Source organism: Chrysochloris asiatica, unplaced genomic scaffold (assembly GCF_000296735.1).
Source record: "Chrysochloris asiatica unplaced genomic scaffold, ChrAsi1.0 scaffold00036, whole genome shotgun sequence".
NCBI lineage: Eukaryota > Metazoa > Chordata > Mammalia > Afrosoricida > Chrysochloridae > Chrysochloris > Chrysochloris asiatica.
The window spans coordinates 13,390,194-13,405,603 of NW_006408554.1; the positions used below are offsets into that span (position 1 = coordinate 13,390,194).

Below are 15,410 nucleotides of genomic sequence, written 5' to 3' on the forward strand. Positions count from 1 at the left end.
AGTGAGGTTGGCCAGGATTAAGCAGTGTTTCATTCTGCTGTGCATAGGGTCACTATGAGTTGGTACCGACTCAATGGCACCTAACATCAACAACAACAATATTCCACTGTATGGATATACCACATTTCATTTATCCATGTAAGAATTACTGTACTGGGTTGTTTGATTGGATACCCATTGCTAAAGTACTCTGAAAAAGAAGCACCCATTTTTCTCATTGATTTATTCACAAAATATTTAATCAAGTAAATCTTTCAATAGGCATAGTCATAGGTATTGTGTATAAGGCAGTAAACAGATGAATGATGACATGTTTTGTTTTGTCTTTTATCAACAGATGATTTAAGAAGCAGTTGTATTTACTTGTTAGTGTTGCCAGAAGATTTGCTCAAGACCTTTATTGTTGGTATGTGCATTCGAGCCGGCTCTGACTCATAGTGACATTGTATAGGGTTTCCAAGAAGCTGCTGGAGGAAGGGCCTTAATATTACCCTAAGACCTAGATGGGCTCTCTTGCAGAATTTACTCTATACAACTTATCAGATGTATAGAGGCTTGATAGTTAATATCAAAAGCTACTTCTATGCAGTTCAAGGACAAGCATTACATGCCCAGGGATGTTCAACTATCATCTGAGTGTGCTGATAGTTGGACCCACCTCTCCACACCGGCTGCAACTTGAAGATCTGTGCTCCCTCTGTATCCCTCACCCTACCTCTGCCTTTTAATCTCAACCTGAGCCTGAACTCTAGTCTTAGCCTCCCTTCTCAGACTATTATCCTTGCTCCACCCTCCAATATGGACCATCATTCAGCCTTAGACTCATTTTAGCCTTAGACTCATTTGGATTAATGGTTGTTGTTGTTGCTAAGTGTTGTTACATCAGTTCCAAATCATAGTGACCTTACATAGGGGCAAGTGGATTTGAACCACCACCCTTTTCTGTTAGCAGTCCAGTGCTTATCCTACAGTATCACACTAACGTATAGTGGTTAAGAGGAGTGGGTTCTGGTATAAGGCACCCCAAGTACCAATCTCAGTTTTACTGTTTACTGTTGTGACTTCCGACAGCTGCTTAACCTATCTTTCTAAACTTCGGTATCCTCAAGTATAAGATGAGTGTGATAATGGTACCTACAATACTACTACAGTATTATATATGAATAATTATTATAGGAATATAATAAACAGAATAATAATGAATATAAATCATTGAACACAGAGTCTGGCACACTGTAAATGTTCCATAAATGTTGGGTTTTTGTACTATTATTGCCATTAATGACTCATTCTGGTTCCTGAGCTTGACCTCTGGTTTTTTTGTTTGTTTGTTTGAAATTTTTGTTGGTTTGGTTCCTTAGTATGAATTGACATGATTGTACCAAAATTAAGACTGAATTTAATTTCTCAGGGAAGCCTCTAATCCCTAGTCCAGATTAGGTCTTTCTGGTTATTTGCTTTTGTGGAACCATACTCTTTCCTCCAGAGTACTCACCTCATTTGTAACTAGGCACTCATTTTTTTAATCATTTGATTATTTTATGTCTCGTCCACTAGACCCCAAGCTACTTGAGGACGGACCATGGTTTGCTTATCATTGTATCCCAGCACATACAATAGTGCCTTGGAGAGAAATAAATGATGGAAGAAAGCATTCACCTTAATCTAAATGATCATCTGAACCCTATGCATTGTCAGCAGAGACTTGCATGTTCCTATGATGCAGAAGCAAGGATGGCGAGACTTCGTCTCACGTACTTTGGACATAGTGTGTGCATGAGTGAGTGAGTAAAAACAAGAGTTTAGTGCCCAGCACTAAACTGAAGCTGATGCTGTAGGAAGAGCCAGGAAAATCAAGTTGAAGATTTGAGATGGAAGAAGGGAAGTTCTGACAGGCAGCCTGGAAGACAATTCTAGCACAACCTCATATAGTCTTCTTTTTAGTCTCAGGTTTTAGGGTTCAGGAAATAGATTAGTGCTTAATGGAGATTAATTACAATTAATTTTGTGAGCTTGAATCATCATTTTGCCTTGTAAATATTTACAATTCTTCTATTAGCCATGAATTCCCCTGGCATTTGCACTTTATTCATATGCAGCCTTTGTTTCTACCTGTAATTGCTAATAAAGATGGGTAAAGACACCACAGATTGGAGTTGCCACATATCACTATGGAAATGAATTTCCTGCTCCTTATGAAAACAAAACTTGCCTCACTTTGGTCTGCTCTGAAGCAACTAACCTCTTTAGAGACATAAGACAATTTACATAAAGATCCATGTGAAATTGAATGAAATAAGAGTCAATTGAGTCCCTTGGTAGCCTGTAAACTAGAATGCACTGATGTATGAAACCATTTCACTCTGATTTTGCATTTCTCCAAGGAACTAAAGATCTAGACCTTTGTGTGACATCTCAGCCAGTGGGCCTCTATTTTGCTAGGGTTTTACACCAAAAATACCACCCAAACAAGTCAGCCTTCCTTGCAACATCTTAATCTTATTTCTAATGCCTCAAAAGTGCATACTTCAATCTAAATAACAATGAACATTCACATTGCATATGAGAGTCTTGAATAAACAAGACTCACATTCTCTAAAGTGCTTAATTTGTCCTGTTTTCTGCAGTCTTCCTTATCCCCTAACTTACTGGAAGGTCCCACAGCCACACCAAATGCACTGTGCCCCAAACTGTCTTTTCTGATCAACAAAAGACTCATCTTTCAGCTAGATGACCAAACCAGTCACTGGAAAAATGGTCCTGAAAAAGCTGAAACTATAATCCAGATGAAAACAGACACACACCCACAAGCAAGAGTTATTTTCTGATCAAATTCATTTTTGCATTCAGTAAAATTAGTATGTTGCTAGGAATGAGAGAGATATAAAAGAAGGGGGAATTACAAAATAGGGTTACTATGAGTTGGAACCGACCTAACGGCACTTACCAACAACAATGGATAAGTTAGAGTCCTCGTGTAATGCTGTAGGATAAGCACTGGACCACAAGGTCAATTTGAACTGCAAGATCAGTGGTTCAAACTCACCAGCTGCTCCTTAGAAACCGTATACAGGGACACTGTGAGTTGGAACCCACTTGATGGCACTTAACAACAACTTAAGATGGTTAAGTTATGGAGTCCTGGTGTGGTGCTGTAGAATCAACACTGGACAAAAGGTTGGTTTGAACTGCAAGGTCAGAGGTTCAAATCCCCCAGCCACTCCTTGGAAACCCTATACAGGGTCATTAGGGGTAAGAACCAACTGGATGATACTTAACAACAAGTGGTTAAGTATGGAGGCCTGGTGTGGCACTGTGGGGTAAACACTACACTCTAAACCATAAAGCCCATGGTTCAAACGGACCAGCTACTTCTCAGAAACCCTACTCAGGATCTGAATGAGTCAGAACCAACTCAAAGGCACTTAACGACACAACAACATGGTTAAGTACAGTCACAGTAGTGGCTCAGCAGAATTACCACCTTCCATGAGGGAGACCAAGTTCAATTCCCAGCCAATGTACCTCAAGCATAGTCACCACCCACATGTCAGTCAGTGGAGGCAAGCCTGTTGCTAAGATGCTAAACAGGTCTAGGTGGTGCTTCCAGACTAAAAGAAAGGCTTATTGGTCTAATTCAGACAATCAGCCAGTGAAAACCTCATGGATCACAATGATCTGATGCCATGTGTGTAATAGTTTACCATGAGTTGGGGGCCAACGCAAGGGCAGTTAACAACAACAATATGGTTAAGAACATTACCGCTTTCTCCAGCACTCCTGTAGTGGTCAGGAAGTGTTTTGATCAGCCTTCCTAACTTCTGCAACAATTAGGTGCTGAGGGTAAGTGTGCTGGACTGCCACGTCGGCTTGAACTGCAAGGTTGGTGGTTCAAGCTCAACTTGGAAATCCTAGACAGGGTTGCTATGTGTCAGAACCAATTTAATAGCATTTAACAAAAACAACATGAGATGCTGTACTATAGGGGGCCTTAATGGTACTATAGGATAAGCACTGGAATACTAACTGTAAAGTCAGATGTTCAAACTCACCAGCTGCTATGAAGGCGAAAGATGAGACTTTCTGCTCCCATAACAATTTACAGCCTCAGAAACTAAACTAAGCTATGTGTCAGAACCTAACAATATGAGGTATCATAAGATATCAATTTCAAGAAAGGAAGAAATCTAATTGCACAGGCAAAAGTTCTTGCTGGAAACAGTAAAAGGACAAACTGTGTTTACCTCATTCGAGTTACTAAGGAGAACACAGAATCAGGTGGGCTTATTGTAGGGTTCTGGTGGGATTGCATCTTTGCACCATTGTTACCTACTGATCAAGTTGGGCTTCATTTCTTGGAAACCTGGCAACATAGCCTCTCAGAAGTCCCTCCTTCTGGGAAAGAACCAATCCATATTCCCTCAGAGGCAATTACAGCTCGATAAGTCTGATGAACCAGTGAGGCAGTCTGGCAGAAGTCTGCCTAGGGGTGGCATTGAATGCAGGGCTTTCTGGAAAAGAATGTCTGCTAAGGGAAGAAAGAGTCAGTGACCAAGTTTTATCTGTCACAAGGGATTGAGATTCTGAGTAGAGCATGAGTCTGGGTGCTCAGGAAAGAGACCTATAAGGAAAGATTGGTTCTACCCAAATCTCATTGGGGGTCTTTAACAAAGTGATCACAAAGAGGAGAGACCCAATCCTTGGGCCCAGCCACCATTTCCCAAGGTCACAGTCCACCAGATACTGACGACTGCCTCAGGTCTCAAGATAGCAGCAGGGAGGCTTCTGGGCCTGGAGGAATATCCAAAAGGACTTGATTATCAAATGCTTAGCAAGGAGTGACTGCCATGCTAGATAGGCTTGGTTGGTAGTACCAAGAAGAAGCTGAGCATCCAGGACTCTACCATCCCTTTAGCATGGTCACCCACCAAGCTAGCAGCAGGGCAAAGATCATCAACAAGGCAGAAACTAGGCTTGGTGGAGCACACATTTACATGGGAATGAACTGGCTCGTGTACCCTCAGAGACTTTCCCAAGGGTGTGGGAAAGACAAGGGTGGAGAGACTACAGATAACCTAAGTTCTTGAGTCATTTGAAAGGGCCACACACCTCAAAACCAGACCAATTGATTTTAACTCATAGCCACCCTATAAAAGAGTGTAGAAATGGCCCATAGGATTTCCAAGATTAACTTGATGGCGCTTAACAACAACAACAATCTTAAAAAACAAAAAACAAAAAAAAGACTGCCACGTATTTCTCTCACAGTGCAACTAGTAGCACAGTGGCTAAGTGCTCAATTCAGCACTTAGCCACTGAGCCACTAGGGTTCCTTAAAAGAGATCACAGCCAGAATATTAAGAATTATGTATTAAGAACACTCTTTGAGCTCCTTATTTCAAAACTTTACTGTCTTCCCATTGACTAGTATCTCTCTCTCCAGCTTCCTAACTCAAAATGCCTGTTGCTTCTCAGGAACTATAAAAATTTAATGGGAAAAGAATTCTAGTTTAGTAAGGCAACTGTGTGAAAGATAGGTAACCTGTTAGTCATTCTAGGAGTATCTGAATTTTAAAGACTTAATTCAGATGAGTCTCTTTCATAGAGTATTATATGGAGATCAAAGACTTTCAAGCAGTAGAAGAATGGTGGTGGTGGTGGTTTTGTGCTACCTAATTGGTTCCAACTCATAGCAACCCTGTATAAGTTTTCTGAGACTGTAAATCTTTCTCCCATGGAGCAACCAGTAGATTCGAACTGTTGACTTTGACGTTAGCAGCCCAGCTTGTAATACACTATGCTACAAGGGTTTAACTCATGCAAACATTGGCAGAGCTGAGTGACAAAACCCAGCAGTGAGAAAATTGAGGTAAATGAGTCTTTGGCTTCTAGCTCCTTAGGATGATTATGCTCCGGGATGACAAAAACCGATGTATTCATTGTAGAAGAACCCTTTATGAGACTCATGCCACCATTTTTAGACTGTGAGATGGTACTTTTGACATGAACACAAGTTCACCTTATGCTTGACAAATGGTTTAGAACAGCAACATCAAATGGAAGGATCATTTTAGACTTAAAAGGATGCTGAGGATATGTGTTCATTTATCGTAGTATTTGGTACTTCCATTGTATTGTTCTGAAAAGGGTTCCATATACTTTGAAAAAAATGATTTCATCTCTCTTTACAAAATCTCAGTAAAGCAAGGGCCAGTACTTAAAGGATGAACATTGTAGCTCTCTTTTTGTTTGAGAGTCCAAACTGTCGATTGAAGTAGCTGGGAGCTACAATTAATCACATGACTAAGGGAGTCCTGGTGTGGTACTGTAGGATAAGTACTGGACTGCTGACCACAGCTGGTCTAAAGACCAGCCGCTCTTTGGAAACCCTATACGGCATCACTATGAGTCGGAACAGACTGAAGGTCTGTTAACAACAACAACAACTTATAGCAATGAAGTGTGGCTGAGTTTCAGATGATGTGGGGAGAAGATGTATTACTCACAGAAAGATTCTGTGATAAAGATTTACAAACAAATAGACAGAAAGGGACTGAAATAGATCTGTACGTTGCTACTTGTGGTAATTCTCTAAAGAAATAAGGAAGTAGAGATGCCAAATGCTTGCTTTCCAGTCTCTGGAAGAATGCTATCCTCTTTTTCTTCCAGTAAGAATTGTATACCACAGTCCTTGCTAAGTAATAGTGGGGAGTAGAGTTCAGGGTTGTGATTCCATACCTCTGGTCAGTGCTAATTTGATTTGGGTTGGCATTCAACCTAGCTGGGTTGGTTAGATTCTTGCTCCAGAAACTTAGAATATAGACATGACACCTTTAGCAAGAACTGGAAAGTAGGCAGGAACAAGATAATGTTCCTTTTCTCATTTCTGTCTCCATTTTGATGGCCATAGGGTTTTCCTCTCAGAGAAGCTCAACATTGGATTTAAAACCAGCAGGGTACTGATTACATGATAGGACATCTTTGTCATGGAATCCTACAACTTGTAGTCTTGGTGTGGCACTGTAGGATAAGCACTGGACTGCTAGCCACAATGTTGGTGTTTTAAACCCAACAGCTGCTCCTTGAAAGCCATCTACAGGATCACTATAAGTCTGAATCAACTCAACGGCACTTAATAATTACAACAACAGTGTCATGGACTAAAAGGGAGAAAATTTTATATGAACTAATCATTTTTTAGAATGATCTCCTAGTTAAGTTTTTAAAAGAAGAATGCAAAGTACAGGATGGGAAATATAGTCCACCATTAGCATTAAAAAGAAAGGAAGATATATATGCTTTGATCCTTTACATTTAAGGTAATTGTTGATATGTTGGGCTCAAGTCTACCATTTTATTGTTTTGTTTTATCTTGTTTTTTCTGTTTTCGGTTTCTTATTCTGTTTCCTTTTTCTTGCCTTCCTACAGTTTACTTGAACAGTTTTTAGGATTTTGTCTTGATTTGTTTAGAGTGATTTTTAGTTTGCCACTTTGTTTTGTGAGTTTATCCCTTCTTAGTGGTTGCTTATACATTTGTGACTTTACCACTGGTATCAACATTTCACCAATTCAAGTGCAGAAACTGTGTGTCCCTTTAATTTCCTTAACCCTTCATAACTTTAAATAGCATAGCCTTGAGTACTAGGTGGTTTTATGCTTTTCAATATATATAAAAACCGCATGAGAGGATTTGTTGTTATTGTCATTAGCTGTCACGGAGTGTACCATCTCATAGCAACCCTACGCACAACAGAATGAAATACTGCCCAGTCCTGAGCCAACCTCACAACCATGCTATGCTTGAGCCCATTGCTGCTGCCATTGTGCCAACCTATCTCATTGGGGGGGGGGGGTCTTCCTTTTTTTTCATTGACCTTACACTTGACCAAACATGATACTCTTTCTTCTCCAGTGACTTGTCCCTCCTGATAACATGCCATAAGTATGAGAGACAAAGTCTCATCACCCTGGCTTCTAAGGAGTATTCTGGCTGTACTTCTTCCAACACAGATTTAGTTGTTCTTTTAGCAGTCCATGGTTCTTTCAATATTCTTCTCTAACACCATAACACAAATGCATCAACTCTTCAGTCTTCCTTATTTATTGTCCAACTTTCACATATGTATGTTGTTGTTAAGTGCTGCCAAGTTGGTTGCAACCCATAGTGACCCTGTGTAGGGTTTCTGAGGAACAGCTAGTGAGGTTGGACTTCCGACCTTGCAGTTCAAACTGCTTTGCAGTCTGGTGCATTAACCCACAGCACCACACCAGGACTCCATACATATGAGGCTACTGAAAGTAAAAACCAAGTCTTGGGTCAGGTGCATCTTTCTATTTCTGTTCTTTGTAGTCTGCAGGAACAAAGAGTACTTTCTGGCCAGTGCTTGTTATGGAGAAATCCTTCTTGTTATTGCCCACTGCCACATAGTGTCTCTGTATGGAAGAGGTGAGCCTCAGACTGGTGGAAATGCAGAGAGATTTCCTTAGCCAGAGGGTCTTCCAAAGGGCTCCCCTTGCCTTTTCTGTCAGGTTTACCTATTATTGCTGACACAACTCACCTGGGCTACCTTATGTTACCAGATTGGGTGTCCAAAGAGCCTGGGTCAGGAAGGGTGGAAAGATGCCTTGCAGCTGTGTCTTTTCTTTAATCCTGGGATCCCTAACCAATTCACCTTCCTCTCTCTACTTCATAGTTATCTTTTGGTTGTCTCCTGTGTTATTTCCAGGGGTTTCTGTTGCACTTGGAGCCCCTGGAAGGTGCAAATGGCTAAGCACTTGGCTACTAACCAAAAAGTAAAGATGTTTGTGGTTTGAATCCACTCAAGAGGAACCTTTAAAAAAAAAAAAAAAAAAGTCTAGTGGCCTGCTTTCAAAGGTCATAGTTATAAAAATTCAAGGAGCACAGTTCTATTCTGCAATGCATGGGGTTGCCATGAATGGGAATGGACTCTATGGCAACTGGCTTGTTTTTTTGTTTTGTTGTTGTACTTATAAGGGAGGAGAGGGAGAAACAAGTTGCAAAAACAATATGGGAGACCATGTCTGACTTTCCCTGGCTTCAAAAGAGAATCAAATGCAAAACCAGCCCAAGGCCAATTCCTATGAAGCAGAGGTCAGACATGTTTCCACCCTACAACCTTCTTTACCTTATTCTGATACCAGCCATCCACAGAACTCTCTTCTTCCCATCTGGGTTTAGTAATCCATTGCAATGGCCACACAGAACTCATAATAATACTCCCGATTATGGAGTTTACTAGGGAAGTGAACAGGACAAGTCAGGATCAGAAAAGTTCAGGATGAAGCAGTTCTCTAGTCAGGAATGTGCCAAACTCCAGGCACACCTCACTCTTCTCTTCAGCCTCTCAGCCATGTGGCCCCTTGGCCTCTGCCTGCTTAGTCAACTGATGAAAAACTCTTTTAGCCAGTCTGTGAATGCCCAAAGGACACACATTCTGTAAGCCAGTCTCCTGCCCATAGGTACTCAGCTTTACTCAGCCCATGGGCCTAGAGATGGAAGCTGCTCTGTCTCTCCATGCCACCACCTCTGCCATTGCCTCTGCTGTCACCACTTTTCTAGGTAGAGATCTCGTGCTTCACTCATACTCTTCCTTCTTGATGATCCTGGGATTGTCTGTTCCTGATTCTGAGATGGCTCCTTTTAAACCTAGCTGAATGGCAAAACTAACCAATCCTAGTCTAAGAGTCCTGTATACCTTATTTGCATGGTCCCATCCAATCACATGGTTGGAATTAAGAAGACATTGGATAAGAGCACCAGCAGAATGCAGGACCTTATTCAGAGAAGCAACGACACTAGAAATAGAGACAGAAATGGGGACATGAAGAGAAGGAGCAGCTGAGGGCTCTAAATTTATGGAATTTGAGGGAACTAAGAGCTGGTGGCCAGGAGGCAGATTTGCAGAATGTGCCCTTTGGTGGTATAAATTATTATATATGCCTGAGTGTTAAAAAAAAAAAAAGAAAAAAAAAAGAGCTACAATGAATAATGAATACAGAGAAATATTGTTAACTGGTGGTACATAAAGGGGATTATAATCATTGTAATGAAACAAAGTATATGATTTGTTGAATATAAAACTGATTATCTGCCCTGTAAACTTTCACTTGATTCACAATAGAAAACTTTGTAATAAAAAAAGAAGAGTATGACATTGGATAGAAAAGCCATATCACATAAATTCAAGGTACCACATAAAACTACACCATCTTGTCCAGACCCATAGTCCTCTATGGTTTGTTGTTGTATGCTGTCAAATCAGTTCCTATTCATAGTGACCCTGGTTAGCGTTTCCAGGGCTACAAATCTTTATAGGAGTAGAAAGCCTCATTTTTTCTCCTATGGAACAGTTGTTAGGATCAAATCACCAACCTTGTGGTTAACAGTCCAGTGCTTGTCATACCTTGCCACAGTAATGCCACCCTTGGAGTCCTCTATACATACACCTATATAGGCAAACAATCTCTTCAGAAGAGACACAAGAAATTGCTATAATTGTTCTGGGAAGGGAACCTGGGAGAAAGGGATAGGCGAGAGACATCTTTTGTAGAATTATTTGTATTTTCCCATTTTTAATCAACTGCTTATGTCATTTATCTAAAACTAAAAAATTTGAAATAAAAGTAAAAAATGAACTCAGCCTTATTTTTTAATAGCACAGCCAAGAATTAACAATGACGTTGCAACCAAGTCAAGCAGTGTATAGAGATCCAACAGTTGGCAATTTTATTAAATTTCACTGACTTTGAATCTCACTATATTGTGACTGCTTTGATCCAGATCCTGAATATAAGAATAATATTCTCTGTGGATTTTCAGCTTGCTCATACATTTTTAATAACTTGCAGAATACAAATGTGCAATTTAGAAAGAAGTAGACTCTTTTCACAGCATACTAGTACCCTAATCAGTGGAAAAAATAATATTTGTGTAATATTAAAACAAAATTAATAGCAAGACACTGGTTACATGAAAATACTTTATGCTGTAATTATTAAACTGTGAACAACTCAGCACAATTAGTGGCTTAATTAGGATATGTCCTGAAACTTTAGCTTATAAAAGTAATTGTTGTTATTACATGTCATTGAGTTGATTCAGACTCATCATGGCCCTGTACAGGGTTTCGGAAGAGCAGCCGGTGAGTTTGAACTGCCAATCTTGAAGTTCAAACCAATTTTTCAGTCCAATGCTTACATCCTACAATACCACACTACAACGATCCTTAAAAGTCACATTTGTAAAGTAAAATGGGTTTTTGAAAGTACAAAGTAGGTATCACTTTGTTCTCATGTGGGGACACATCTTCGTAGGTATGAAGCCTTCCAATGAGATTACTCTGATTCCTGCCCAGTGCCCTAGCACAATGGATAAGCATGAAGCCTAAGACTCAAGTTTAATGTTGCCCATCCAAATAGAGCCCAATCCACCCACAGGCAGGCTGAGCAGCACCCAGGCACACTCCCAGCTTAGAGAACACACTAAAACAAACATTTTTCTCTCCCCAGCACCCTAAGTAAAACATAAACTAGATAATTGACATTAACTGTGATCAGGCTACCATTTGAACTGAACTTTCAAGATCCAAATGGCAATTTTCACCATACTCATTTATTCTTCAACATTTCAGGTATTTCAAGTGTCAAAGTTTACAAGATGTTGATGATTTCAGTCTAATGCCAAAGAATTTCCCATCAATGAATAAAAAATAGAAAATTCAATAACTATTGAAAGGCTAGTGATGTTTGGGGGGGGAGAGAATAAAGCTGGAGTTCTATTTATGCAAAAAATTTCATGTGGAACAAAGATTTATTATAAAAGCAAAATCCTAAATGGACTATGAGAAGATGTGGGTTCATATTTTTTATAATATTGTATTTGAGAAAGCCTTTTATTTTTTACCACAACACATAAAACAAAAGCCATGAAAGAAATGATTTAACAAATCAGCTTACTTTAAAAAATTTAAACTTCCATATAATGATAACAAAATCCCATAAAATTTTAAAACTCAATTCAAAGGCAAATAAAAAGAAACTGGCAAAACTAGAAACTTCCATTTATAGTTTATAGTTTCAACAAAGGCAAAACTTTACTTTTAAAAATATTAAGGAAATAATGAGACATACGTAGACTAATTTAAGTACAAAGATATTCAGCATAGGGAAAAACTAAAATAAATCACATGTTAAATACTAGTTCATTAAGGGATTGAATAAAGTATTGTGGAGTCAGAGGCTTCAACCATTACAAATCAGAATATTTAATAACACTGTTCAAAAGAAAACTATTTAGAGAATAGAGAAATTCAATTTGGTTTTAAATATCTTACTCATACAGAAAAAAAAACTAGAAGGATATATCAATTATTACTAGAGGTACAATTATGGACAAATAATGCTATTTTCTTCATGCTTAATAATGTCCAAATTTTCTATAAAAAGTAAATTATTTTTGTATTTATGACATTTTTATTCTTTGGAGTTAAAAAAAAAGAGTATCTCAATTTTCCCCAGAAATGGATAACTTGGAATTAAATCAGATGCAAAGGATCAACATTGATGAACTGAAGAGTGTAGCTTATAATACAATCATTGTGTCAAGTTGATATTCATTTAAAAATTTTTTAATGTCCTCTACCAGATTCAGTGGTTGTTATATCACATAGGTTAAATCACAACTCTTACACATCCATGGGGGAGTCCTTGTGTGGTGCTGTGGGCTAATGCTCTGGACTGCAATATTGGCAGTTCACGCTCACCAGCTGCTCCTTGGAAACCCTATAGAAGGTCGTTATGGGTCAGAACTGACTTGATTGCACTTAGTATAAGCAACTGGACTTCTAACCAAAATGTCAGTGGTTCAAACCCACCAGCTAGTTCTCAGAAACCCTATACAGGTCTGCTATGAGTAGAAACCAAGTCAGTATAACAACAAAAGGCATTCATAATGATCTCTCTCTCTCTGACATCCAGGTTCTCCTCTCAAGGCCCCATATCAACAGAGAGTTCTTTCATAAACTCTCTGTCATACTGTCTCCTCCTAATTGCCTGTATTTTAGAGCAGGGAACACAGGCCTAACATTCAGATTACTGGGTCTTGGCAAAAAGTTTATGACTTTATCGGAGGCACTTGCCAATCAGAAAATAGGTATCATTAGTAGAGTCTTACAGACTCCTGGTGTGGTGCTATAGGATCAGCACAGGACTTGAACCACAAGGTCGGCAGTTCAAACTTACCAGCTGCTTCTCGGAAACCCTACGCAGGGCCATTATGAGTGGAAAACGACTGGATGGCACTTAGCAACAACAGTAGAGACCTGGTGTGGTGCTGTAAGATAAGCACTTGACTACTAACCACTCCACAGACGAAAGATAAGGCTTTCTGCTCCCACAAAGATTTATAGCCTCAGAAACCCTATATAGCAAGGCTGTGGAACATCTGACACACGTGCTGTGTTGTTACTGAGTGCCATCTAGTCAGTTCTGACTCATAGCGACCCTGTATAGGGTTTCTGAGGAGCAGCTGGTGAGCTTGAACCACTGATCTTGTGGTTCAAATTGACTTTGCAGTGCAGTTCAGTGCACTTACCCACAGCATCACACCAGGACTCCACGGGCTGTACAAAGTCCATGAAATCATTTGATCTGGCCCTGCCAAGGCAACCTCAGTTCTAGCCATCACATTGTTAAGGACCGTCAAGCTGGTTCCAACTCATAGCAACCCTCTATAGGGTCTTCCAAGGAGCACCTGGTACATTTGTGCTGCTGACCTTGTGGTTCACAGTCCAGTGCTGATCCTATGGTGCCACACCAAGAGTCCTTAGGGGTAAATTAATTAAATGTTTGACCAAATGTATCCAGATAATTTTCAAGCTGATAATTTTGTATAGCCAGTGAATGATGTTATAAATTTTGGCAGAAAATAGATTCCCTATCCCTGCTATACAGGGTCACTATAAATCACAACTGACTCCAGAGCACTTAACAACAAAAAGTAACACAGAAAGAATCATCATTAGACTTCCTCTACTATACCTGTAGGTTTTCTTAATTTCTTCATTGGATGCTCCCTTTTGTAGACCAAGAATTTCATATAGAGCTTCGCCAGAAGTGGATAGAGTCCTCTGTCTTGAGCTGGACGTATCACAGGCCATTTTCTCAGGCTGTAAAACCAAACAAGGGGAAATAAAGATGAAGCGGACTGGATCACACTTTTTTGTCAGCTGAAAATCGGAAGACCATCTGTGTGTGTCAGCTGCAATAGAAGAGGAGGAAGGGGATGAGATCTAGAAATAAAGCTTCCAGTTAGGATGTTCAAGACCACAGGGAGTCGTGCAAATGGAACTAGGCTGTGTCCTCATGGTTCAATAGAAGCAAGATGCTATCTAAACACCTAGTTAATTCAGAATGGAGAATCAATCCTTGTAACTCAGGCACATATAGTTTTTATTTGTTTAACCATAAGTAGCTCTTTTTTTGGTCTGTTTTTCAGATTCAACTTGCATACAAGTGATGGTCCATTTTATTCTTTGTCTATTGGTCTTCTTAAAGCAAAATTTAAAATAATAATAATAACAAACATTTTAAAGTATCAGGAAAAAATTCCTAGTCCCTCCTGGGAGCCAGATCAGAACTTCTCAGCATCCGTGGGGTCTAGAATTTTCCAGAAAGCATATGAGTCCAGTGCCTGAGATAGCCCCTTTCCCTGCTGGCCCATCCAGAAAGAACTGAGTTACCACCCCAGGTCCCTCAGGATCATCCTTCTGCTACACTCTGGCTCTATGTAAAGGCCAATCCCTTGTCCAGCCACTTCCTCTCAAAGCCTCAGTGTCTTCACCCATAACCTAAAGATAATAAAATATACCTCATAAGAACATCTACAGGATTTAGAAATAATGTATATAATATATCCCAAAACATAGTAAATTTTTAAATAACTATTTTTGTTAGTGGCAGCAGCACAGTGTGTAATTCAGAAAATGCCCTGTAACCAGAAACTATGAGTTGAGATATTAGTCATGCCATTACCAGCTCTATGACCTTGTCTATCTGTGAATCTGAGAGGAAAGGTGCCCAGACTCAACAGCTATTGTGAGGATTTAATGAGTTCATCTATTTAAAAACAAAAATCACTTAAGCTGTAAAGTTCACTGACCCAAAGTTCCTTAGAATCAGTGTTCATCTCTTGAATCTGAGCTTTGGGTGGCAGGTGTGAATGGAAGGATATGAATGAATGGATGGAGGAGAAGACTTCAGAGGCACTCACATATATACACTAGTAGCAATGATAGAGACAGATGTGTGTGGTTCAGATGGAAGTGGAATTCAAGGTTGGTTCCTACCTCAGGCTAATGGCTGTGACAACATGGGCAGAGACCAAGGCCAAG

General features: G+C 39.7%; 1 protein-coding gene across 1 annotated transcript in view; it reads right to left on the reverse strand.

The window, feature by feature from the left end:
- Positions 1-14,177, reverse strand: part of DNAJC5B (DnaJ (Hsp40) homolog, subfamily C, member 5 beta) — a 59,751-nt gene extending 45,574 nt beyond the window's left edge. Inside the window, exon 1 of the mRNA XM_006860054.1 lies at positions 14,059-14,177. Within this exon, the coding sequence (XP_006860116.1) occupies positions 14,059-14,177 (119 nt within the window). The remainder of the gene's footprint in view (positions 1-14,058) is intronic.
- Between the last annotated feature and the right edge of the window lie 1,233 nt (positions 14,178-15,410).